Below are 27875 nucleotides of genomic sequence, written 5' to 3'. Positions count from 1 at the left end.
GTCTCGCTCAATTTCTCGCTTTGTGACGTCACTCCGCTTTTGAAATGAGCAATGCTTTTTAACTCTGGAAAAAGACAAAAAAAATCTATCAATCCCTGGGTGGAGTTTTGCTTTTTTCTCCACCCTTCCAGCCCTGTTCTTCATCTCCCCTCCTGCTCCTGCTCCTCCTCCTCTTCCAGCAACAGCGGCGGGCAACTATTTGCCCGGGACACATACGTGAGCCTCCTCAAATTGGTGCGCTAATCCTAAAAGGAGCCATGAAGTGTTAAATGGCAGAAAGAGGCAGAGCGGCGCTCAGACTCACACACGCCGGGAGAGAGGCTGGGAACACCGCTGCTGCTCCACTGCGTCACACCGAAGGGGAACACATTAAAAAAAACACCCAAACTTCTCTCCCGAAGCAAAGCAACGCCGCGCAATTAGTGCGAGGAGCCTCACTGTACTTCTCGTCTTGATTTTTTTTTTTAATTTCCTCCGCTTCAAATAAATAAAGAAATCAAGCTGGCTCAGTGCGTGTCTCAACAGCCCACTTTGACAGGTGCTCCTCACCCCCTTTGGAGGACTGTCAACAGCAAGAGGATGGCATCAGAGCTGGCAATGAGCAACTCCGACCTGCCCACCAGTCCCCTGGCCATGGAATATGTTAATGACTTCGATCTGATGAAGTTTGAAGTGAAAAAGGAGCCGCTGGAGCCCGATCGCAGCATCAGCCAGTGCAGCCGCCTGGTCGCCGGGGGATCCCTGTCTTCCACCCCGATGAGCACGCCCTGCAGCTCGGTTCCCCCCTCTCCAAGCTTCTCGGCGCCCAGTCCGGGATCAGGGAGCGAGCAGAAGGCGCACTTGGAGGATTTCTACTGGATGACCGGCTACCAACAGCAGCTCAACCCCGAGGCTCTGGGCTTCAGCCCGGAGGACGCCGTAGAGGCGCTCATCAGTAGCAGCCACCCGCTCCAGAGCTTCGACGGCTATGCCAGGGGGCAGCAGTTCGCCGGGGGGGCGGCACCGGCGGGCGCCATGGCCGGGGAGGAGATGGGCTCGGCGGCTGCCGTGGTGTCGGCGGTCATCGCTGCAGCCGCGGCGCAAACCGGCGCGCCCCACCACCACCATCACCACCACCACCACGCGGGGGCACACCACCCGACCTCCGGGTCCCAGTCCGGCGGCGGCGGCGGAGGAGGAGGAGGCGGCGGCGGCGGCGCAGGGGGTAACCACCATCATCACCACCACCACCCGCACCTTCGCTTGGACGATCGCTTCTCGGACGAGCAGCTGGTGACCATGTCGGTGCGGGAGCTCAACCGGCAGCTGCGCGGGGTCAGCAAGGAGGAGGTGATCCGCCTCAAGCAGAAGAGGAGGACGCTAAAGAACCGCGGCTATGCCCAGTCGTGCCGCTACAAGCGGGTGCAGCAGCGGCACGTCCTGGAGGGCGAGAAGACGCAGCTCATCCAGCAGGTGGACCACCTCAAGCAGGAGATCTCCCGGCTGGCTAGGGAGAGGGACGCCTACAAGGAGAAGTACGAGAAGCTCATCACCACCGGCTTCAGAGAAAACGGGGGCTCCGGCAGCGACCACAACCCTTCGTCCCCGGAGTTTTTCATGTGAGTTTCGGCGTAAAATGAACGAAAAGTTTTCTCCTTTTTACCAAACTCTTGCGCGCAGTTAACTACTTTGTGCGTAAAATTGCGCACGTAAAAAAAAAGTGTCAATTGAGGACAATGTGTTGACAAAGGCATTTCTTGGTGAGAATAAGGCTCTGAAGTGATGAGTTGGTGGACTTTGGAGTTTGGCTTTGCATCATGTTTTGTGTTTAAATGATTCATCATTGCTTATCATTTCCTCACTTTTTTCCCCCCCGCAACGACAGCAGACGTACATTCATTTCCCTGTTTTTGTGTGTGTTCAGAGTATACTTTTATTTAGTCATTTTCAGAGCTACCCATACACCCCATTTTACCCTGTGAAGACATCCAAACTAATCTGGACAGATTTGAATCATTTCTGTAAAGAAAAAAAAATACCCGCGACTGTGAAGCCATGCATGCTGGTCATGTTTCCTTTCTCTCTTTTTATTTGTGTTTTAACCGCATTGATCAGCTTCATCGCCCTTTGTGGAATCTGGACGATATCCACGCGTCACCTGGACCCTGACACACTTTTTCGCGTCCTATTTGGAGCACACTCAGGTCGGGATGACATTGAGATAAATCAACTGTCCAGGATTTGCCGACTGTTTTAATTTATCATGACTAAACAAAGTAGATCAACAAGCGGGCTAACGTGTTGCAAAAATAAGCTTTTAGTGTTTTGTACTTTTTGAGGACTTACGCAGAGGTTTATGGGTAGCCTATATTCGCTGAACAAATTGTTTGGAAAATCCATTATGTTGTCAGTGTTATGCATCGGTCATTGTGATGTCCTTTTTGTGGTGTCGGTGAAGAAGCGACAACGCTTTAAATGGACTCGAATAAACACACCATTCAGTTATTGAATGGGAAAAAAATATTTTCTCCTGACGATCTTTTCTTTTCTATTACGCACAGTATGTGCGACTCTCCGCCTGCATGTCGACATCACAAAGCTGTGTGTGTGTGTGTGTGTCAGTGTGCGCGTGTGTGTGTGTTTGCCTTTGCTTTTGCCTCCCGATGAAACATAAACAGAAATTATTTCAATTAAATGTGTTATGAGTGAAAGTAAATGCCTCATCGAAGTGGAATGGCAATGCGCAATTTACGCACGGCGCTGAATGTGTCTTTTATTTTTTAGTCCATTGTCCATTATCAATGATTTATCCATATTCCTATTATTTTGGGAATAATTGTTTTTTTTATATGTATTTCTGAAAGTGGTGGTCTTCACCTGTTGCACTGCAGAAATCTGAAATCCCTCCCGATTATTACAAACACGCACACGGACAAAGCGAAGCGAAACATGAAATAACATGTTTTAGTGTGCCTGAGTTAAAGCCACGTGTGTACTTTGTGTGCAACAGATCTAGTCAATGATTGATTTTTGAGTAAACTTGTACTTTTCTTTTAAGTTGACAGACGTCGACTTGTTGGATTCGCGCTGTATGCACAAAAACAGGAAAAATAAATTTAACATAGTTTTAAATTAATTTAAATAAATGTCATACTGAATCATGTTTCATAGGAGAGAATGAATTATCTTCAAACAGTTGTCTAAAACAATAGAACAGTATTTAATTATTATATTGTATACCACTATTGTAATGCTAATATAAATAACCACACAGTTTCAATTGTTTAAGATTATTCAACAATTATTACTCCAATTTATTTGAGTACAGAGACACCCCAAAAAAATGTGCAGGAGGCATTCAAAGTCGCTCAGACTTGCAGCGACTGATTGGTTTCCTGCAGACTAACATGGTTTTAAAGAACAAAGCTGGTGTGCAAGGTCATCACGCATGCAGTCTTTGTGGTGTGTATGTGTGTGCGTGTTTGGGGGGGGGGGGTCAAAGAAAGGAGGAGTTATTGGTTCTTTCTTCAAACGTGTGTTTCCTACGCAAACGTCTTATTATGGTGAATACGTTTGAATGCACATCTGCTGCTCATGTAATGTACTGTACTCACAAACACACACGATGGTGACCTGCCGCCTCTGTGGTCTCGAGTGAGGTGATGCGTTTGTACAACCTGGACGATGATTTTGTGAGGCGATTCACTGACCGCTTTCATGATAAACGATTGGAGGAAGGTCCAGGATAAGCCTTTTAGTGTGTGTGTGTGTGTGTGTGTGTGTGTGTGTGTGTGTGTGTGTGTGTGTGTGTGTGTGTGTGTGTGTGTGTGTGCGTGTGTGCGTGTGTGCGTGCGTGTGCGTGTGTGTGTGTCCACTAATTTATGCCCCTCCTATCTGATTAGGTCCTGGTAGTGTTGTATTTAATTCCATTTGTGTTACAACCCAGAATCTAAAAGTGCAACTTTGCTGGTTATGCTGTGAGGAAAATGTCTGTGTCCTATGAGTATCGCTATTTGGCGTGCTTCACTTCCTGTACCTGCTCACTGCTTTTTCAGCACAGGAAGTGAAAAACCAGCCAGTACACACACATCAAATTATTAATCACCTCAATATGAAGAACAATTCTATTCTCCTCCTCGCCACGTATTGACTCGTCACTCACTTTGCAGTACACCCTGTGATTAAGTTATTAAAGATAATGTAGTTGTCCCCTGTCACCATATTGGGCTCCCTCACTTTTCAGGTCAACTATGGGAAATCGCTTTGAAATGTATCAATATTGGCATGTGAATCATGGCGGCATAGCTCACATTAATGTCTCGGAATTAACAGCACAAAAGAATGCGCCGCCGTCCATTTGCCAGAGTGCTCGCTGACCACACATTTGTGTCTCTTTTTTTTGACCTTGTGCGGTATAGGACGAGTGGGTGCTAAGTGCATTAAATCTATGAGAATAAGTCATTTTATCTTGACATTGTAGAGCTTGTTCTGTACTTTGGTTCCGTCAGTCCAAAAAGGATTGCGTAATAAATGTTAAGGATGGAGAAAAGCCAGCTTGTTGTTGTTATCATCTATCGTGCAAAGAGTTTTGAATTACCAGAGCAAATCCTTTACGCTTCTTCTCAATTTGCAACACTACATTTTGTTCACGTTCTTGGAAAGAAAAGCATACGCTCTTCCATCGCCCGATCTGCATCCGCATCACTCGGCACAATAAACATTTACATTTAAAGTGATTTAAATGGCTTGCATTCATGTCGCGGCACCACACGTCCGTCAGGCGCACCCGCAGCGGTGGACTGTCTCGCCCTGAGTTATGTGCCATTTATTTGAAACACTCATAATTCAGCTTGTCCTGTCATCTTCAGGAGAAGCGTGTGGGTGTGTGTATGTGGTGAGCGGAGATCTTGAGATGCTCCGAATCCAATCCAATGAACACAACATGAAGCTCACCTGCACGATCCACAACAAAAGCTGCATGAAAATTTTTCAATTTTGTGAGGTATTAATTTCGCAGTCCATGTCAATACAAGAGTTGTGTTTAAAAAGTCTGTCTTTCCAACCTTGATGATCTCGCTCCGTTTAAGACTTTATTGCAGTTCTACTTCGCAGTCGTCTGCAATCGCCCAAAAAGTATTTTGGGCCTCACGAGCAATAGGCAGTTCTGTAGTGTGGCCTGTAAGTGTTTTTGTCCATGACAGTTCAATATATTTGAGAAAAAAATCCCAACAACTTGCAGGTCTAATTTGATGGACAAGAAACCACAATGCCTGAAATAACGACAAATCAGAAACAGGTTCTACTTACGAGGTGTCAATAAAATATTGAACCGATAACATTTTGTCTGTTATAAATCGGGTTTTGCAATGGATATAGGTCATGCCTTCTTTTTGTAATTGGTTGTTTTTCCTCAGGTGTGGTGGTTTCTTGTACATCGAAGTAGATACACAAACGGGCTCAGAGAAGGCAGTTTGTTTCCTAGTTGATTGTTATAACATATACAACAAAAAGTGGTACCCGCTAAACACAATATAATAAATGCTGCGTGTGTGTATCTGAAAGAAAAATCTTCAACTAATTAGGATTTAATGGTGCGCGACATCTCTGTTGACGCTTTCAACAGTGCGTTGACTGGCGGGCCACAAAGCCCACTGTGTGTGTGTTTTGGACCACATGAAGTGAACATGAAGGAAGGAGAAGATGGTGCGGCGCTCAAACGCGTGCGGTTGCGGAGCTGGAGGCCAGCCAGAGGCTGGCGCGTTTGTAGCTGCATGTCAATGAAGCGAGTGAGCGAGAGAGTGGTGATTCACCCGCTTTGTGTGTCTCTCTGCCAGTCAAACAGACATTGATCTCAAAAGCAAGGCAAGGTGACCCGCCCGTGATGTTGTGCAGGCTTCCAAATGCTCCCTCCCTCTCGCTCCCTTTCATTTGCACCTGGGAAAGGCCTTGACCCCACATGCTGCTGCCATGTAGCACGTGGGCCCTGCGCCCTACCTATCAATCCATGTGTGTGTGCATGTGTGTGTGTGTGTTGCAATTTATTTGGGAGAAATACGCACATGCAGAACAGGTGTGGAAGAAAGGCAAATGTTCCAGTGCAACAAGGTCTCCCGGGAATTTACTCAAAAAATGTTCAACTCAATTTGTCAATTTGCAGATAGTTTTACTAAGGAAACTTAATATTAATACATTTATTTATATAACTTTTTATATCAGCGTCACATTGACTAACTATAGTAATAATTCATCCTTAAAAGTGATTTTAAAAAAACTCTCATAAACGCCCTCCAGAAAGATGGGGGGATATGATTCCCTAAAAACGTATTTCTTTCCATAGCATTTTTCTTTGGCTAAATAAATATCATATTTTCATTTTATTATTAAAATGTCTTTAATTCCAGCAATACTATCTTTATGAATCACCATAAAAAATGTAATACTCCACACTTTGCAGTCATTGTTGGAATGTCCTGTTTAATTCAATATTCCTTATTACTTGCTATATACCTACAAGAAACATTTTAATCTTCTAATCTTTTCAGATTAGATTTAAATATCTGTTAATCCCCCCTCAATGTTGCTGTTTTTTTTGTTTTGTGTTGGTTTTACACACCGTCAGCCTCAATCACATAATTTCCGCAGTCATCTTTAAACATAAACAAGAGAAACAAAGTTGAAAAACAAGAACAGTCCATATTCAGATTACCGTGAGCTAGACGACTGAGAATAAACACAGACATAAATAAAAAGCAAACTTTTTCACCAGGATGTTGATGTTTTTATTGATATTGTGATGGTACTTTGATTACAAAATTCTATGAAATTTTTGTCCGGCCTCAACCAAGTCACAAATTGAACATCCTCTCTCTTCAGTATGCTGCATCTCAGCTACTGGGAGCTCCAGTGCAGTCCAACGGGTCAGAGTCCATTTGGCCCGAGTGGGATTATGTGAATAGTTGTCATTGTTAGGTTGAGATTGGATTGAGAGAGGCAGTAATCTGCTTTGTCACTCCACGCCTCCTTCCTCCCTCGTTCAAGTATGATTTCTGAGGAAGAAGTTTTGCTGTACTGTCTTGATGACACTTGTCTCTTAGCGCTGATGTCTATAAATCTTTTTTTCTTAGATTACGTTTACATTTTCAAATGCTATGTGTTGCTTTGTTGTAAATTGATTAATGCATTTTTAGGGAACAAAACTAAAATAATATGTACCAAAACAGACTGAACTAAAAGATGAAATATAATTCCGGTTTGGACAGTTTTGCCATTCCTTTTCAATAATTTACCTTGAATCATTTATAATTAAAAACTTCAGTCAATTAAAAGGCATTTTCTATAGATAAAATCGGAACTCTAACTTACGATTACGTGCAAAATTATTTTATGTCTTTCTTTGCTTTTGAAACTAATTCTCAATCTCTTTTCATTGCAGGACGTCGAGAAAATTCCTTCATCTGTGATAGAGAATTTGGACTTCAATGTCCCGTCACCCTCAGTTAAGGTAAAAAAAAACAAAAAAAAAAACCCTTTCACCTTCATCCAGTCAATTTGGTGTTTTTATTGTCTACCTTTGACCACAAAGGTAGGTTTGTTTGGCCTTGGTATGTCGTGAGGAACATTTTAAACCACAAATTATCATTTCTGTTGACTGTTATCAATTATGAAAGGATGTCGTCTCCAATCTTCGGTTCAGAAATAATTCAAACAGGACAATTCAGCTAAATAAATTTGTGCAAAAATTACGAACTGTCAGATGAAATCTTTTTATGGGCAAAGCGCTTGTGTGTTTATTTTCATGCAGATTTCTGACAGCAGGTTCCCCGAGGAGCCTTTTATGATTAGATGCATTTTGCACTCGATTTTTAGCTCCGTGGGCGACCACACCCCTTCCCCTCTCTCTCTCTCTCTGCTCTCTGACAAGAAGCGCTTGATTGACAGGAGGGGGTCTGACATTGGGTGCGCTCATGGGGGATGAGGCCGAAAACCTTTCACTTTATGTGCTGACCCTGTGAACCTCCTTCACCCCACTCCTCTCCCTCTGAGGAGCCAGACGCTGTGCATGTATTTTTTTTTACTTTATTTATAGTTCATATCTGACTCACATGGCAGATGGGAGGGGATGAGATACTCAAACATAAAAATACTGATTTTCAATGGTGAATACAGAGCAGGTTTAACGATTGTTAGCCCTTACCGGCACTTCGAACACACTCGCTATAACACGAACATACTTCATTCCGTATAATCCTTCAGAGCTATATTAGAATCTGTCCTTTGCTGACTTTGATCACAAGGAAGGGAAAAAAAATGCTCGCGTTTGCCTGATTATCACAATGTGTGATATACGATGAAGTATAAGTAGGAGGTGATAGGTTGCTAGCCATGAAGTCTTTATAAATATTTTCCACTAATTAATCTGATGTGAATGAAGGTGCATAGTCCCGATTTATTTCACTTTTTGCATCTACTGTCCGCTTACGTTGAGGCATTTTAATGCCTGAAGTGACCCAGCATGTTCTGCTATTTGAACGGGACGAGTCAGACGGGTATGCTCGATATTGTTCTATCTTGGCGGAGCAACTGAGGGGTGCTTGCAAGAGGACTCAGGCCAGTCTGATAGGAATGCGGACACATACATATATATGTATGTGGGGAGGATATGGGGCGGACAGACAGACAGACGGACGGGCAGGGTAACCAGAGGCAGGCGGTGACCTTCTGTGCTGCTGTAAGATCGAAGGCTTTATTTAAAGGCCTGGTCAATGTGCTGGATGCTGCGGAGGTATCAGCCTCGCAGCCGGCCGACTCATCAGCAGCACTGTAATACAACTCTGACTCTAACCCCCAGTGCGCGCGCACACACAAACACACACAAACGCACACAGTGGACACATCAGGTTTTACAGTGCAGCTGAGAGGCTGGCCAGAGGAAATTACAGGATCAGCATGAGCTAAGTTTACGGTGCAGCAGGAAGAATACTTGGATGCTTTTTTTCCAGATGAGCATTATGCTTTGTCATTCTTAAAATAAAACAATAAAAAAACATCTGCATGTAAGCTTACCTTCATACTCAGACACCAGTTCCCTCTGTACCGGAACATTAGAGAGAGTACATTTTTTAACAAAACAAGCCTATTAAAATGTGTGTAATTTCACTCATGTTTGGGCAAATAAAACATTCAGATTTTCAATCTTGAGGTGACATAATACTGAAAGGCTCCCACGACTGCTCAAGTGTGGAAGGGTGAGGCGAGATTTGCTCTCAAGCAGTTTTAGGGTTAATAATTTGTAAAAGGAAAAGACCATGTAGGTGATAACTGACCACTCGTATAAATTTTTGAAAAACTACTCAGTATTTCATATTTGCAAATTTAGTCTGGACACAACAATTTTCTAGAAAATGGAAGACGATAACAGTCGAGCCAGTTTTAATTCACCTGCGCCTAACGGACACAACTCACCACCTTTGTGCCTCTGACGTTACCTCGGAAGTGGGACTTGTATTTCTCCAGTCAGTCTTGGTAACTTTCAAGCAGAACCGCAGAACCACCACACAGCTTTGGTAACAACTTTGACCAGCAGGGCTATTGTGTTCTTTTGGAGAACCGAGCGGCTATAATTAGTGAGCATTCAACGTGTACTAACACTTCTTCACGTTTTACATGTGACAGCACGCTCAGGGCAGGGGCCAGCCAAGTCGTGAGTGACGGAATGCAAGATAGTGAGCTTGTGTGGGACGCGGTGTGGGAGGGAGGACACCTGCCTGCTTCAGCACTTTCCCTCTGACACGGGCTGAGGTCACAGACGGGACACGTTAAAAGTGGTTTCACAGTGGTACCGCAGCTCCAAGAACTACGTCTTGCTCGCTTCACATCACCTGCCTGTTTCTCGTTTTTTTAAACTCTCGGTAGTGCAGTTGCAGTACAATTCTGACATTAGAACATGAGAATATTTTACACGAGAATGTAGAAAATCCCATCACATAGAAATCAGTGTTGGATAATCAAAAGTGATCAATCCAAGTGGCAGTGTACTAAATATATTGAGCATCTTGTAGAAAGGGTACTTCTCTTCCCTGCCACCCTAACCAGAAGTTACTCATTATCAAGCCTCTTCCGACTTGAGTGCTTGTTAGTGTTCGACATAAAACAGTACATTTATTTAACCATCAGCAGTTTTAAAGATACACACGACAAGCATAGAACAACTGTGTGTATAGATTTGAATCATTTTTAAAGTGTTTCTTCTTCTTTCGCTTTCTGCTACATCTCAAAGCTGCGCCCTGGAGCCACACCTCCAAACATTAGCTCCTCTTTTCAACTTATGTTAATATACAATCATGTCTCTGAGGTTTTCACTTGTTTGCCCCGGTTGTGTTGTTTTATTCAAACGTAATTAGTTGTTAAGATGTTACCAGCCTGTGTGTGTGTGTGTGTGTGTGTGTGTGTGTGTGTGTGTGTGTGTGTGTGTGTGTGTGTGTGTGTGTGTGTGCCTCTGAGCCACCGTTGTCCTCGGGTTGCGACTGGGTGCTCGCAGCTTGATTGAGTGAGGAAAGCGGTGTGATCTCATGTTTTCTTCACGTATGGCTTGCAGCCTTCAGCCTGCAGCCTTCCTCCCGCCCGCAGCATCCTCCTGTTCCTCCGCACACGGCAAACGCACACTTTGTTCCCCTTGCGTCACCACAGCAGCTCCTGTTACTCAATTTAAGTAGATTTTTATTGTAGGAAATTAAGTCATTCTATAACAATGCATTGTAACCTAAAACGTTTGTATCGCAAATCATCCTTTCCTATTGAAATGAATGGGAATTCAATTAATCAGTTTCAGTGCCACAAAGTATTCCAGGAAACATTTTGTAATGTATTCTTTAATTTAAAAAAATGCACTCAACAGTGTACAATAATAGTACCATAATGAATAGAATTTAAGAATCAAACAGTTCCTGCATCATGCTGAATTAAATGGGTATTGTGCTGCTCATTTTGATGTATCTACCTTGGCCACCAATAAGTAATACACACATACTACTCACAGATTTGATAGAAGACCATTGCATCTAAACTGCAATGAAATTACTTGTTTGCAGAGGACAACGAATACATATCTGCATGTGTTGCTTTTGCTTGTGCTTGAGTATAAGTTGTTAAAAGGTTTATAATTATCACAAGATCAATGCTAGTTTTGTTAGCCTCTCTATGATGATTTGCATCGTGTGTTGGCAATAGGATGGCCAACTTGGTAGCTTTGGTACATTATGTTTGTTGTATATCTATTTTTAAAGCAAACTTCAACGAGGACTGGCAATAGACAACTTGAAGCTGCTTTTTTGAAGAATTGTTCACTATCTGCCAAATTGCTGCTTGTTGTGAAGTTACCTGCCATCAGCTAGCACTTTTAAAAACAGATATCTGTACTTCCTACTTCTATGTCAAAATAAGCTTGCTACTTTTTATAACCTCAGTAAATGACAATATCAAAACCTAGTATTTAGAGAGAATGACTAATTGAAAAGAATCTCATAATGAGAAAATAAAAAGTCCATTTGCTATTTCATTGGTTGTTTTTGTTTTGTTTGTATTTTGTATATTGAAAGTACTTTTGCCATGTTTGCATATAATTGAATTCCATTGGCTCCATGCTGCAGAGTTGTTAACACGAGACAATGCTACCAGTCCTCAGGACGTGTTTCCGCAGCAGAAAATGAGCGCTAAGCTCTCTCTTGCAACATAATTTATTCAAGGCGCCAAACTGTGTCTTGTGTAGGCCCTAAAGGATCCTATTTTTATAGCCGTCAGCAGCAGCACTTCTCATACACACACATGCAGATTATGTATCACGGCGATGCCTTTGGGTGGACACAATGTGCGCGTTTCCTCTCACGTCTCGTCTTAACCGTCTTGCATCGTCCGTCCGTCCCCGACACCCCCCAACTTGGAAGCGCCGACAACGAGCTGTAATGGCACATATTTCCTGGGCCCTGGCCGAAACGGGATGCATCTCCTCCTTGTTAGCTTGATAAATAACAGGGCTGCTGGGAAAGTGCTGAATTTTAGCTTTCGGCCTCTATTTTCCTTCGGATGACATTAATTTTAAGTGGCGGGGAGAAAGCAACGAGCTAATACAGACAAATAAATAAAGAAGAGGGGGCGTACAACGGCTGGAATCACTCTAATGTGACCTGCTTGTACACACACTTCTTTATTCAGCCGTAACCGACGCTCACCGGCCAACGCATTAGGTCACACTCTAATGAGGTTCAATACTGTAAACAAGATGTTTTTTGGGGTGCGTTGGTGCAGAATGGCATTAAATCATACTGAGAGCTGGTTCTTATATTTTGCTCCTCTTATGGAGCCAATTGAGGTCTATAGAAATATCACATTGATGCCTTTTCAAATCTGTAATCAGATTGATTTATCACAGCAGTGTTTCTTGATTAAAAGGATTAAAAATGTCTGTGCTGTAGATTCAAAGTAAAAATTCAAGACATTGTAATATTTATGAAAAAAACATAAAAATGATTTAATCAAAATCTTTTGCGCATAAAATTTGAATAAACAAATGACATAAATTGGTGTGAAATTTTTTCCAGACACTGAAAAAGTTAAATATAACTGACAATTGGTGATACTTCTGTATACCACTAGAGGGCGTGCGCATCCTACGAGCTGTAGATGGAGCATACTCGTATAAAATGAACTTTTGTATCTGATCTCATTTGTCACTTCGGCTTTCTATTTATGTTGTTGGGATTTTTTGCTGTTTTGTTTACAAACAAGCATTGCACATGATTGCTCATACGTGACGTTTTAGTGTGGTCTGGTGTGTAAAATAAGGTCTAGAATGTAGGAGTTATTCAAATAATATATTGGATTCATTTGCGATTACAATACACAAAAGTGACATCATAATCTGTGCTTTTGTTTCCATTAAGCCGATTTCTCTCATTCTCTCGCATCCCAAACGCAGCCGTGCCCTCCAGATGTGACGCTGGCAGTGCAGCAGTCTTCGCTTTTAATTTTCTGCTCGTATTTATCACACGTTGTCGTTTGGCGGTCACGTGACCACGTGAACTACTACCGAGTGGCAATTAAGGCTGATAAATCACTCATTTACAGGAAGAGGAGGAGGATGGCGGAAACGAGGAAGGAGTGAGATACCGGGGAAAGGAAAGATTAATGAACAGCTTGTAGTCCTTCACAGATATTTTATTTGTTCATTTACTTGAAGCCACAGCGTTATTGTGTGCGTGGGGGGCCAACGTGTAGAGGCGGATGCACAAAGAGAAGGATGCAGGTAGTTGCTGTCCTTTACTGCCATTGTGACATGACTGCTAGTGCATGTATGCACCTGCAAACGTATTAAAATACAGTGAGACAACATGGCTGATGGATCTCCCCCGACTATAAACAGGAGAGTAAACACACTCACGCTTCGGCATGCGGAGGAATTTAATTGCGCTATCCTTTATTTTTTGTCAGCACGTCGTCAGAGATGTTGTTCCATCCCTTTTTATTTTGGCGCTCAGGCTCACAGTACAGTAATGGTATAAGTTACATCCGAAAGTGTGTCTCAGCAGCCCGGCTGCAGGTCAGTGCCCCATTGAGACTGCCCACTCACTTGAAAAAGGCTGATTAAAGATTCATGACAAAAGTGGCAGGGAGGGGGGTGAATCAGAGCAGCCTTTTAATGACCGGGGAAGAAGACAGGTAGAGAGAGAGTGAGATGGGAGTGTTTTGTTTCACCTGCTCACAGGAAACCATTGAGAACTTTCCACCTGCATCAGTCAGCACAGTGGGGATTTAATGTTATCAAATTAAACTGGTTACGTACATAGCGACCTTTAACATCTTCAAGACAGATTCATTGGATTTACACAATATCCTCTGAAAAATGTTGCTTGTAATCAAGCATTCTGGAATCAATTAATTACAAAATCTGAGGTGCCATCATCCAAAAAGGAAAAAAAAATGGTTGCATGGAAATTTCTAAAATATTGTATTGAAAAAAATCTGAAATATTGAGTTTTTGCAATATTCTCCTACAAATAGCGGTGGTCCATTCGACTGCCATTCTACTGAATTCAAAACCGAGTTAACTAAAAAAATGGAAGCACTGGGAAAAAGTGAAACGTTATTAGCATCCGACCACCTGGGCTGAACATCTGCAGTATCACAGGGAAGACACTCCATACATCACCGCTAGACACACACACATGCACACCCACACACACGCGCACACACACACACACACGCACACACACGTCCTTATTGACATACGGAGTGCTCCTGCAAGGGTGGCGAATCGGCTTATTAGAAATGCATAGGCCATAGGTCAAGTACAAGTTTCGCTCCTCTCGTCGGCGAGAAGGTCAAAGATCATCAGGTCGGTGTCAGAGGCCGGTGTGACGGCTTGTGATCGGTTTATCACAGCACGGGTCACCGGCGAAGCGGCGAGAGCTTCACAAATCAAAGTTCATTTGCAGTCAACACATTTCTGCTTTTTTCCCCCCCTTTCCATTTGTTTGTCTTCCATTCCTCCACTGCAGTAACCACTCGCCTTTGAAAAATTATGTGATCTTTTCATGTTCTATTAGCTCTCTTTCTCCCTTGTGCTATTTTTTCATCTTCAAAGCGAAAATAGGGCGATCATTGCAATTTAATTACTACATATCCCTTTGTGAGTATGTGTTTGTTTGCGTGCGTAGATTTGCTGGCCTGTGCAGTTTTTTTTTCTTGCTCTGTGACTCCCGTTGCCTCCCCGTGTCGTCCCCCGGTATTTTGAGTGAGGTGCCACAGAGTTTATTTAAATAGATGAGAAACGCAATTCCCAAATTAGGGGGAATCTCCTGTCGCATCTCAGTCTCTTTCTAATAACCCCCAGCGTTGCACTGGATCCTCTTGACACACGCACACGCAGAGTATTGCAGACGCGGCGTTTTTCACTCTCAGGGGTAAAAGGTTTTCATAAATGAAAATAAATACTTTTCTTCATATGGAGAAGAGAGAGGAGGCGATGGCAGAAATGACGGTTTGATACTTCAATGCAAGCAAATATATGATTTAAGGCACCGTTTTTCTTGTGCAGTGTATTGTGCAAGTTAGCACAAAAACACACTGGAGGTAAAAGGAATACTGAAAAAATCCGTTAATAGTCTTGTAAAAGAAAATTACCTTTGTTTAATATTAATATTTGCTGCATATGCACTTCTAAAATGTATTCTATGTTAATTGTAATATCACACAGTGAGATTTGTACGATCAGATAGTGTTCCTTATTTTCCATACTCATATGTTGTTTCTGTTTTGTCTGATTTGATTTGAAGCTAGTCCTACTCCCTGTCGAATTTTTGCGTTACATGCACGGACGGTAAGGTCACGTATGCACTTCCTTTTCTCTCTCCACCTTTGTTTCCTCCCGACATTTCATTCAACAAAGCTCCGACAGCTACATAACTATAACTCTCTCCTGCTCCTCCTTCTGTGTCCTCCTCTTTGGTCCACGACTAAACGACTCTGTCAGAAATAAAGAGCACTTATCTTATCTGCTGCCTCCACTCGCCGCCGCCCACGTCACGCAAACTGATGTACGCGTGCCTGCCTCTCCGCTTGACGTGTTTTTGTGCACGCGTGTGGACGATGTCCCATTTTGTCACTTTGGACTTTTTAGAGTGGTGACTTCCCGTGTAGTGTAACAGAGTGGCTCTGCAAAGCTTCTGTCTTTGTCTTCCTCATCCATATTGGCGAATATATCCATCCATTTTCTAGAGCGCTTATCTTCACTGAGCTTTGGAGCCTGTCCCGGGCTAACATTGCAGCGGAAATGGGGTACTACCCCAATGACTTGCCAGTCAGTTGCAGTCTACTGTCATTAAGAGCTCCCAAAACAAATACAATTAGAAGTTTCTATAAAATATTCTGTGAAGATATCCCTAAACGGTCAAATCATCACCACGCCAGACATGACTTGAGCTCAATGAGCAGCACTTTGCTGGCAGGGAAGGTCTGATTCTCATTAACAAGAGTCTGAATATGATTGGTTGATTGTGAACACAGTTTACCCCCCCCCCCAAGTTACAAGAGGGTGTGCATACTTGTGCAAATACATTAAACAAGCAACCCTGAAAATCTTTTTATTTTTAAATCTGTTGAATTGTACCGGATATGTAGGTATAACATTATTTAAATGATTTATTTGGCTGTCATTTTTTTCTTGGTATCACAATAAACCTGGCATTTGAACAAGGGTGTGTAGACTTTGTATATACAGGACTTTTTGGCATATCTGCCGGCTCACCTGTGCGAATTGGCGTGCACACTTTAAGAGCGTCCTTTGTGTGAAGAAGGACAAAATGAGAGCAGAGGGAGAATGCGCAGGAAACGGCGAGATGAAAAGTGTGATAATTCTCCTGCTTCCCTGAGGCCTCTTGGAGCCCTGCAGGCCCCCTATAGGTCCCCTGGCACGTGCCTGAGCAGAAAGCCGGGGCCTGCTAATTGGCCCCTGTGATAACACCACCAGAGAAAAAAAAAAAAAATGGGGGTGGTGGGGGGTGCGCATGTGAATGTTTGTGTTACGGAATCACAGCATCGCCCAAATGCTTATTTTCATATTTCCCCCCCAAGTAATAATTTATAGGTTTGTATTTCTCCTTTGAAGGGTGTTTGACTTACAAGTGGTGATGAGTTTTCTTCCAACGCGCTCGCTCATTGAAGTCGGAAAGCCGCTGAAAGACAATTAAAAGCGTGCTTGCCAGTTCAAAGCGCCGCTTCAGTCTGTAAACAGCTTGTTTCTCTCTAATTGTTTCATTATCTCCGTGTGCTTATTAAATGTAGCGTAATTGTTAATTACCACAGCAGCTTCTGTAAAGAATTTGTCTTGAGTATCAAAACAAATTAATTAAAGCCAATGCGTGCGCAACAACAGCCGTGATAACAGCAGGTGTGTGCAAGTTTGTCATCCACTTCCACAGCTCCAGTGCTAAGCCTGATTGTTTGAATCCTTCAATGAGATTCAAATGAGATTCATAGCAAATTGTTGCAGCACAGGTAATATGCAGATTCTTTTAATGATGAGTCCAAAGATGCCAGTAGGAGTTCCTGCGAAATATTTGGGTGAACTATGCCGTAGCAGTCAAACCACTATGACATATTCTGAGACTTCAATAACTTAAACGGTCAAACTATTTTTTGAATATTTTGACTTATCTTTTGAGAGCCGCAGAATACTCTGAATCTCCACATAAGTTTTTTTCTGCCTTTTTCTGTTTTTTTAATCAACAGAAGAATGTGTTGGTTTCAATAAAACCACACTAATATTTTTTGCTTTTGTGACACGTAAAAATATAAAACAACGAGACTGATAGAGCTTTTTCCGTCCAAATTATAATTCATTGGCAGATAAAACAAAATATGCCGTGGGGATGGCTGACTCACCACATAGCTTGAGTTGAGTTTCAACAACTATTTTACATGATATCTGTTAGTGTAGGTGTCTTACAAGTCTGAATTTCACAGACAAGCTGGGAGAGACCCTCTTCCAGGCCTACCCATAGAAAAACAAACTTGATGAAAATATTTGTCTATGGCAGTAACAGACTGCTTGCAATCCATTTTTATCTTAATTAGCTTCATAGACTTCAAATGTTGTGTGGCGCTTACAGCACAGCCCAAATGCGGCGCACTGCTGATAGATGATGCAGGTGGAAACACTTCATTTCAATTAGCGCACAGGAAGCAGGAAATAACTGGCAAATCAATTGTCATTCCGATACGCAGAGGCCCGCTTTCAGGATGCGGATCGGGTTCAAAGTGGCCAGACTGAGATGGCGGCGAAAGTGCATCGACGGTGGACACATTTTGTGCAATTTTGTGATGGAACGCTCAAATTTGTTTCTCTCAAACTGTCTCACTCTCCTTTTGACGCACAAGTCAAGAATGACTGGTTTTGCTTCTAAAATTTGTTTTTAACTCAGTTTTGAGTTAAGTGGTGATATATCGCTGGTCCACTATTTTGATACGGCACAAAAATTGGTAGTCGGAGGTTCCAATGACATTGGAAGAGATGCTTTTTAAACTGTATCATTAGATTTTGGTTAATACATCATATTATATTACATAGTATTGCTTTAAAAATAGGTTTTTGTAATTTTGTTGCTGCATGCAGCTAAATATACCGAGAAAAACATGCTACACTTTATGCCTTCATGGATATTAAAACACAAGTGATGGGAGTACGGGACTGAAATAAGGTGTCCAAGCTGCTCCGTCAATATTAACAACCACTACAGAATCTTTAAAAAGTCTGTGATGTGGTTAAAAAATCAAACGTAAAAAAGCAGCTCATTTAGATGAAATGCAAATATATTAAGTGAAATACAAGTGAACTGTACTTAAGCAGTTATGTATATTGTACTTTGGATTACGAATAGACATTTCACACCACACTTTGAGAATCACTGAAAATATTAATTCATATTTTTAATTACTTAATTAACTGTTTATTTTTACACATTGATGCCTCAAACTATATATTTTACAATCAAGTGCGAACAAATTCCATTGATTTTAACCCAAAACTCCCCACAAGGCTTTGTGCAAGCAGGGATAAAAAAAAAAAAAAAAAAAAAATTAAAAAAGAGGCAAGTGCAGCAGAGCGGGAGACACACAAGTTAACTCGCTGTGTGTGATGATATCAGAGAGAGAAAAAAATGCACTACATCACGTGCGCACACACTTTAAAATGTGGTGCTGGGATTTGTTTGTGATGTTGGTGCAGTGGACCGAGCCTGAAGAGGTAGTAACAGTTTGATGGCGGCCTTTATGGAGACACTATATAACACCTGTGACAGTCTATTCAGTGCATGTCAGCTTTGGGCCCGGATAGTGATGGGCGACTAGTGGGGGCGGGGCGAGGCTGAGCTGCTGGCGGGGGTCGTTCTTGTGCGCCGTTTCCTCCTCTCCAAGAAACGATCAGGGCGAGACAAGTGAGACACTTTGTTAAATGTCAGTGCCAAACCACACTGGGACTGTTAAACGGGTGCACTTATAGCGATAATCGAGCCAGATTTGAGCATTTTCCCAACCTTGCAATCAAAGTCAGCAAAGAATGGATGACAGGTGACAGTCGCTGATACATTATCCAGAGTGATTATCATGTAGCACACACATGACGATTTGAAAAATGGTGAAGATGCTAAAAACTCAGTTTTTGGCAATAGAATAAAATATTTTGGCAGAGCTCCCAAAGATCCATCTGCCCACCTCTCATTGGTTCCCTTTCAATGCGGTGTTGCGTTTGCTCTGTGATTGGGTATTGAATTAGCCCGCTGATTGGATATTGAAGGCGGGAAGACTGATGAGAGGATTTGGCTAAGCTTTCTCCTGCGAACCTCATTACTCACACTTAAACACACACACACACATGCACGCACTTACACAGAGCGCACAAGTTTGTTGTATGGATGACTTCTCTTGAAAACTCTAAAGTGGGCTTTCACAAACTTTTGCAACAACTCAGAAATTCCAAACCAATGTCCATCCATTCTTCCATTTTTGGCAGCACATGTCCTCTTTACGGTGAGCTATAGTCTATCCCATCAGTGAGAGGCACGGTACACCCTGAAGAAAAAAAAAATGCTTAAAAAGAAAATAGGGGGGTGGGGAGACGGACGTATACATTGACTTTTGACAAAGAGCACAACTGATGCGAATTTATCCCCGCGAACATGAATCAAAAAGCCCTTTGCCATAGAAATGACCCTCGTGGCAGACAACTAAATAGCAGCTAAACATGTCCAGTGTGACCAGGTGCTGTAGGAGCATATACCGCAGAGGAAGCGGCGTCGTGCCCTCGGGAGAGTGCCGCATGCAATTTTGAAGCGGATGTGTGAAAAGCTTTGTGCTGATTTATGCCGTGTTTCATCCCACAATAAAGATTATGGATGATGCTATTGATTTAGCCGGGGCAGTGGCCATGACTGGACTCGCGGGTAGAAAAGACAATTTGGCTCATTACCATTCACAGGGAGGAAGCTTTTCGTTCGCTCTATGTATGTGTGTGTGTGTGTGTGTGTGTGTGTGTGTGTGTGTGTGTGTGTGTGTGTGTGTGTGTGTGTGTGTGCGTGAGTGCGTGCGTGCGTGCGTGTGTGTGTGTGTGTGTGAGGAAGGGGGTGTATGTGAGGCAGCGACTTAGATCATCCTCTGTATTAGCGGCGCAACTCTTCCCTTCCTTTGTGTTGAAGTTCCTTTTCCACAAGTGACACAAACAGTCAGGAGGGAGGCATGAAAGTATTGACTCCGCTTTGATTTAAAACTCCAAAGCACACATACAGGTCCAGGAATACTGTTAGACTCTCACTGGCCAAATACTGATCCAACGTTCCTTCCAACGGCTTGTGATGTCCCCAAAATCCACATTCTGTGGGAAGTAGACAACACCCGAGTCTAAGGAATTCTCCTAATCCGTTGTCCATCCATCCATCCGTCCGTCCATCCATCCATTGATGATGTGTATGATGAGGTCTTCATTATCATTAAAGCTGTTTGCAGATTGCCACACATTACAATTATCAAGTCATTAACATGTACACAATTTCCATTCATGTCAAAATGCAGCCAATTGCAGCACAGTAAAAGTAAGCACATTTAATTACTAATATTACTTTTTTTTCTGTCCAGCATTACGTTGATCTTCCCAAATCGTTGGCACAATACTTGGCTAATACGCCCATCTTTAGTGGATGACAGACTGAAAACAACGGCTATTATTAGCTGTAATATTAACAGAATGCTGTTTTGCTGACTACTATTAGAGGACAATAGCAGGAAAGTGCACTTCTCTTTAATTAATTAGCTCGCTTTTGTTTCTGGAGGCCATACACAGCAATGTTAACAACATGCACACACACACACACACACACACACACACACACACACACACACACACACACACACACACACACACACACACACACACAATATAATCATATACTTTTCACACACACACATGCAAGAGTTTGGTTTTTAGGGTGGGGGAAAGCAAGAAGTGCAGGGAAGGGGGTAATATCAGCAGGCTATCTATCCTCTATTCCACTGGTGCAAACCCAATCCTCTTTGGAAATAACAAATGCATAAAGGAGCCACAACACAAATATATCTGCCTGGCTCAGATAGATAGGGCTATGCTAGAGTTTAATACCCTTATGTAAACCAGTAACAATCAAGCCCTAACACACACCCCCACATCACCACTAAGGGGACAATAAGGAACAAGCTCCATTCTCTCTCTCTCTTTCTCTCTCTCTCTCTCTCTCTCTCTCTCTCTCTCTCTCTCTCTCTCTCTCTCTCTCTCTCTCTCTCTCTCTCGCCCCCCCTCCAGATATGAACGGTAATGACTGATTGTGTATGTCTGTGTGTGTGTGTGTGTGTGTGTGTGAGTGTGAGTGTGTGTGTGTGTCCGTGTGCAACTGAGCTGTTTTCTTCAGCAGATATTGAACAATGTGCTTGCTCAGATTGTTGGTCGCCCCGACGCTTGTTGTGCTTGTTTGTTGTGTTCGAGAGTCGTACAAGGCCTGAACCCAGGAGACTGCAGCCTGGATATGTGGCGGTCGCTCTTATTTGGCTCGCTTCTCACTGACTGCTTGTTTGATGTCTCACTCAACCAAAAGTCGTCATGCCAATTTGGTTGGAGCTGTGCCGGAAGTGAGGTGAGGCGTCAAAGCTGACTTGTTGGGCCTAGGTCGAATGAATGCGCTGAAACCATGCCTTGCTCCACTGTCAATCAAGTACATCCACTACAGCGTGGAAAATTGGATGCTCCATCATCCGGCATCTTTTTTTGCTTACACATAGTAACTGTATGCACATATGTGTGTGTGTCTGGAGAGGGGGAGTAGGATAACAAAGGTTAATCTCATACATCAGATGCCATCTGCATGTAAAATTTCCTGTGGAAGAAAAAACACTCATTTTGTGTGCTTTCGTTGGAGCTGATCGCTCTGCGAGATAACTCGACGCTTGACATTTTGCTCTTGCCGGCTTAAGAGAAATGTCTTTTTAGGTGTGTGTAGGTGAGTGTGTGTGTGTGTGTGCGCGCAGACGTGTGTATATATGTATATATGTCGGCAACTCCCCTGCACTTTGACAGAATGTCCCTTTTGTGCTTCAAATGATGTCAAGTTGGGTGACTTTTAACACATAAAAATAATTACAAAGTCATTGACTAGGCTTAACTCAGTGAGGACTGCACATGAAGGATTTTTCTGTTGTAAATATTGAAAAGGTTTATTATCTACGATGGTCCAGCTATTTGAGTGCGGGGTGCTCACATTTGTCACGTATGTATGATGGATCTTGAGAGTGGGAGTGGCAATAAAATAGTTTTAACCAAATGCGGGACAATAAACATAACGCTTCAATTGAAAGTAAACATTTCTACAGTTGCGGGCGCTCTCATATATGTCTACATGATTGTGAAGATAGCGACACAAAGCAGAAGGCAAACGTAGCAATCCATGCATGTGCCAATGCATGTGTGTCACAACATCAAGTTCTACTTGATCAGCAAGCGTAAGCGTAATGCTGCACTCTATCAGCCCGAAAAGACCCCGCTTGGAAAGCATCAAATATTTATACATTATCCGCCATCCAATAGCCTTTAAGTAAAGAAAACATTCTCGGCGACTTTCTATTGCCTTACCAAATTCAAGCCCGGGTCTCGGTTTGTCGCCTTGTAACAGATTTATTGTCTTTTATCCGCCATGTTTCTTGAGGAACACTCAACTGGTTGCGCCGAAAGCCCGCTGGGTAAATGATACGATCGTAAAGCAGACATGCCATCGCAAATACTATTTACAGATCTCGCCTGGGGATTTGTGACAGTTTTTTTTTTTTATCCCCTGACTGAAAGGGAAGACGACCAAAAGTACACAGAGAGTAAGTGTTAATTCTACACGGGCAGACACTTGAATGGCTGCTGTTGTTCCAGAGCCTGTTTTATGGAGCAGAAACAGCCGGCTACGGGTGTTGTTTTCCCCGTGATTGATTGCTCCGGCCCCGGGGCTGTTCGCAGCGCTCCGCGTTTTGTTTGAGTATTTACTGGAATGTTGGGAGGATAAAACTCGGCCGCCTCAGCCGTCGCGCTGCGGCGGGAGACTGAGAGTAAGGCGACAAAAACCCACACACGGAGATAAATAGGGACACTTGGGGGGGCAAGATAATGTCGACAACACAAGGAGCGATCAGGACTCGATACTGTAGCACCAGATGAGGACGTAACCTCATTTGGCTTCTGCTTAACAGTTCATTTTTGCTGAAATAAGAGCAAGTACAACATACTACATCCTGGATCGACATCATCTGATTCTGCAATCAAATATATCGTGGATGGGTGGTTTGTTTTCAAGTAAACCAGCACATTTTTTCAAATAGAAGACAAATACAATTATGTCACTGCATCTCAGTAAATTAGCATATGAAAGAGTTAGTAGCGTTATTTCAATTGTTCCATTACTCGTCCGTTCATTTCCGTAGTTTATTTTAAAAAGTGAGCGATAACAGCAAAAGCTCTGAGTTCTGTTGGTCACCTGTGTTCTATATTTTGGACCTCCTCACTGCTGCCGGCGTTGGGGGGGCTGTCTGTCAAGCTGATGGAGAGTGGTCAAGACATTCAGTCTGCCTCTTTTTCCACTCTTTCATTCACATTTGTCACACATTGCTCATTCAGCCTTTCAGCCTCTGCGCGGAAGCTGTCGCCATGTCATAAGAGTAATGATGTTGGATGTGTTTATCCTCACTGAATACTTCATTAGGTATCCATCCGCTTTCTTTCGCTCTTGTCCTTATTAGAGTCTCTGATGACCTGGAGCCAATCCCATCTGGTTTGGCATTTTGAACAGAAATTTGATTTTTGTGTCAGCCTCAGACAAACTTTGCTCTGTCCGTGAAATCATAGAGAAGATGCTGAAAGTGTGGTGAAAAGGGCAAAAAAAATACTCGATCAAAATATTAGAAATAGCTCTCCATATATGTCTTTTTGTGCAATCCCACAGAAATATTGCAGGGAGATGATAATCCGTTTTATTAGCACACAATCAGTAGATAGCCACTAATTTTACCTACTGTACAGAATTGATTGGGCTACATTTGTGTAGTCACAAAGTGTATCTGCACGACGTACAGTTAAAACATGCTCTCATTTGTTTTGCCAATGCCCACACACCTGCAACCACCAGTGTCTTATTATGGGTCTTTAGTGGGAGTTGAGAGGTGGAGGAGGGGGAGGGGATAAGAGTCGGACAATATGTAAGTAGCTGCGTGCCGCAGAGAGATTTACTTCCACACACAGATTAAAAGAAGCTCAGTATGTGATTAAGACGAACGCCATCTATAACAGCGCTAAGCTTCAATATCTGTTGCCAAATGTGGAAATTCAGAGAATGTCTGTTTTGCGGTTTCCAGTGGACACTACTCACACACACACTTACACACATACATTGAGTTGCGTACAGCCATGTTGCTGTGGGTGTTTTCTGTTTGATGAATGCCAAATTTCTTTCAACTCATTTTTTTCCAAGTCTGCCCTCTGTCTGCTCCAGTTCCCCCTCCATCCTTAAACTGTCAGCAGCCATGCTGTGTGAGTGTGTGAGTTCTTGTGTGTCTGTGCGTTCACTCCTCCTTCCTCACTGTCAAATGTATTTGTTATGTATCCTAATTAGCTAATAAAGGTCACGGCATTGCTCAGCGGGGAAGGCGGGGACATGCAAATGAGCTGGAAGTTCACAAAGATGATAGTGAACGCTGGCTTCACCGACATGAACGATAATCATGCCAATACTAAGAATCCGTTTAGATGATGGCTAATAATAATAATAATAATAATAATAATAATAATAATGATAAGAATAATTACATTATTATAATTACCTCACTATTATCATTAATGCTGCCATGACGAATAATAAATTGAGTGCTGCTAATAATTAAAATTATGTTACTTTGGAACCTTCTCTGCTACTTCTTCTTGGTCTTTATCAAGCTGCATTGCTTCCAGTTGACCTCACTGCTGCCCAGAATGTTGTGGCAAAATGCGGTACTACATTGCCAAGCTTGTGTTTGCCTTATCCTCACAACAAATAAACATGTGCTCACTCTTGTCTTTTGACCGGGTGCTGCTCGCTCGCTCGCTCTCTCAGATAAGCGAGGCGAGGAACACATGCTCCGAGGCGAGTCCCTTCAGCGGAGCTCTTCAGGTCCATCACCTTTCTCAGCAGAGCTTGTCTCACGTCCGTTAGCCCTAAATCAGCCGGCTGTCTCCACGTGTGAAAGCTCTCTCCTCCTCTCTCGCTCCATAACTCATCTTGTCTTTCTCGTCTCTCTTGCTCTCGCTCGCGCTCTCCCGCTTGCTCGCTTTCGCATAACTCTTTGGGTGTCTCTCCAGCTCTAACCTGCTTTTTCAACCCTTCCTTTTTATGTTACCTTTTACGGTTATATTTTCCTTCTTCATTTCCATATCTGTCTTTTTTTAACTCCTGTAAACCATTTTCACATCCATTTGCATGCTATGAGTCACAATACGGCTCTGAGATCTTTTTGGCATTGGCTTTTAAATTTTGCCATTCATGTTGTTGTTTGGTAAGCAGTGGTCTGATGTGTGGCAGTAATAAATGTCGTATTATAGGGGCAAATGAAGTTGTGCCCCAGTAGATGAGAACGCTCCTTATTTGCTTTCTTTCTAAAATATAAATCATATATAATACAGAGAGGCAATATTTCAATCTTTGGGCCTGGAGGAAAGGTAGATGCGCTTAGAAGACAGGTGACATGTTTGCATACGAGGAGACTCAATGTCAAAGAAAAGCTTTGGGGCAGAACTGACTTTTGGTTGTCGGGGTCGCCAGTTATTTCTTTGAATATCCTTTTCAAATACTAAGAAGTCAAATGCTGTGAATACTTAATGATTTTCTTTGCATTTTCAAACAAGTTTTGGATTGCGGGTAAATACATCGAAGTGGAGAGCTGGAGGATGAAAAGGATCCAAACAAAGCGAGTCTTACGCTCTCAATCATCTGCTATGATAGATACAGCATGAGTCGGGAAGCACGAGTGCCGTTCCTCTAATGCTGCGGGCCAAACTGATAGAAGGTGTTCTTAACTCACATATCTTTATTTTTCCACCGCAATTGCGCTCAGTGGAAAGTTTGGCATTAATTCGCATCTCTGTTATTAGACTTTCCGCCCACGCTGATATGCAACCCTGTTTATCTTTGCTGGTGAACATAATGAGCTCAAAGAGTGAAGACGCTCCCGAGAGTGAGGGTTTATCGTTGCTTCTCCGCTCCGGCGCTATTTTGTCTATCATCCTCCTGTGTGCAACTTTTTTTTTTCACAGTGCTGTTATACAAGCAGACTTCAGTTATACTGTGGAGTGAACTCTTTGAATTCATCATTTGGACAAAAATATACTAAAAACCTGTAAAATAGTGGTAGTGGGGTGCGAGACAAAATATCAAGAAAAATACAGCAGATTCTTTTTCTATAAACCAAGGGCTTGGGGGAGGACGGGGGTCGATTAAACCCAAAAATTAAAAAATCAAAAACACTGAAGACATACATTGTAATTGTTAAACCATTTTTTTCTCATGGCAAATCCTGTAAAATATGTCTCAACACTTAGTTAGACAGAGCCGTGACTTTCATGAAGCAAATGTTGCATTTTAGAGACTAAATCAGCAGTTCTTCTAAAAATACAGGTTTACAGCTACAGGTAATTTCCATGCACCAAATATTACTTCCATTGTTCATCGTTTTTGGCCGTTGGCTATTTTTCATTTCTGACTACTGCGAATGGCGAAGATTCCACTGTACTATTAGCTCGCATGCTACTAACATTGCGCTAGGTCGTACGTCATTGGCTACAGTAGCCCGTCTTCACTGGTGTCAGCTGTCTTCATAGGAGGACATTACATTACATTAGCAATGTTTCCAGTCTCTATCGGGCCAACAGAGATTATACAATGAACGTTCCTCTGCATTGCTAACGCCAGCTTTTACAATAATGGGCCATAAATTAATACAGTCTGCTCAGCAGTAAATACTATTATGCTGCTCGTGTTTACAGAACGCCCATGTATAAATGGCCCAATCGGCACGTGATTATGGCCGGACTGTCGCCATTATTGTGCCATTTATCAATCAGGGGTCCGTGAGAGACGCAATGCATGTTGATAAGAAATAGCATGGCCCAAAACCTGCTATATCTATCCGCCGATCCACCGATCTGCTTAACCGTCTGTCTGTCTGTCTGTCTGTCTGTCTGTCTGTGCGCCCGCCCATCATCCATGAAGTAAACGAAATGAATATAACTATGGATATAACAAAAATAAAATGGGCACATTTAATAGGTAAGTATACATTAATTGTTCCATTTATGCAAAGAAGGGATATGTCAAGAAATGCATCTCAAAGCAAATAGAATTTGAAAATATGGGATGGATAAAACTAAAAAGAAGAAACCCATTGAGCAAGATGCATGAAGCACACTTTATTTGCTTTTTCGTGTGCCACATAAAATGATGCGGTGACCCCAATTGGGCCCCCGGGCCTTGAGTTTGACACCTGCGCTATAGCACCACCAAAAGACATGAGCACTGGGCTTATTAAGGTATAATTCACCTCTCCGTCTGTGTCAGTTGGGCCTCGCGCTATCACCAGATCATCCCACATGGCAGAGAGCAAAGTGGGTGGGCGCACTGGTGGGGGGAAGCAGATGGGGGTCCCTGTTCCCTATGAAATGTACACGAGGGTGAATTTCAGTGGTGTTAATGGCTTTTTAAATGTCAGGGAAAGACGGGGAATGATAAAAGAGAGATGTGTTATCCACTGTCTTCATGATCACCACA

The 27875-nt window shown here is 42.7% G+C and overlaps 1 protein-coding gene across 1 annotated transcript in view; it reads left to right on the top strand.

The window, feature by feature from the left end:
* Window positions 1-153: 153 nt before the first annotated feature.
* mafb (MAF bZIP transcription factor b) overlaps window positions 154-27875 on the top strand; it is a 42093-nt gene continuing 14371 nt past the window's right edge. Inside the window, exons 1-2 of the mRNA XM_088377514.1 lie at window positions 154-1598; window positions 7412-7480. Of these exons, the coding sequence (XP_088233640.1) occupies window positions 580-1598; window positions 7412-7439 (1047 nt within the window). The 5' untranslated portion in view covers window positions 154-579 and the 3' untranslated portion in view covers window positions 7440-7480. The remainder of the gene's footprint in view (window positions 1599-7411; window positions 7481-27875) is intronic.

The sequence above is a fragment of the Syngnathus floridae genome, chromosome 6, assembly GCF_059516105.1.
Source record: "Syngnathus floridae isolate MCC-2025c chromosome 6, RoL_Sflo_1.0, whole genome shotgun sequence".
Classification (NCBI taxonomy): domain Eukaryota; kingdom Metazoa; phylum Chordata; class Actinopteri; order Syngnathiformes; family Syngnathidae; genus Syngnathus; species Syngnathus floridae.
This window is presented reverse-complemented; position numbering and strand designations above follow the sequence as displayed.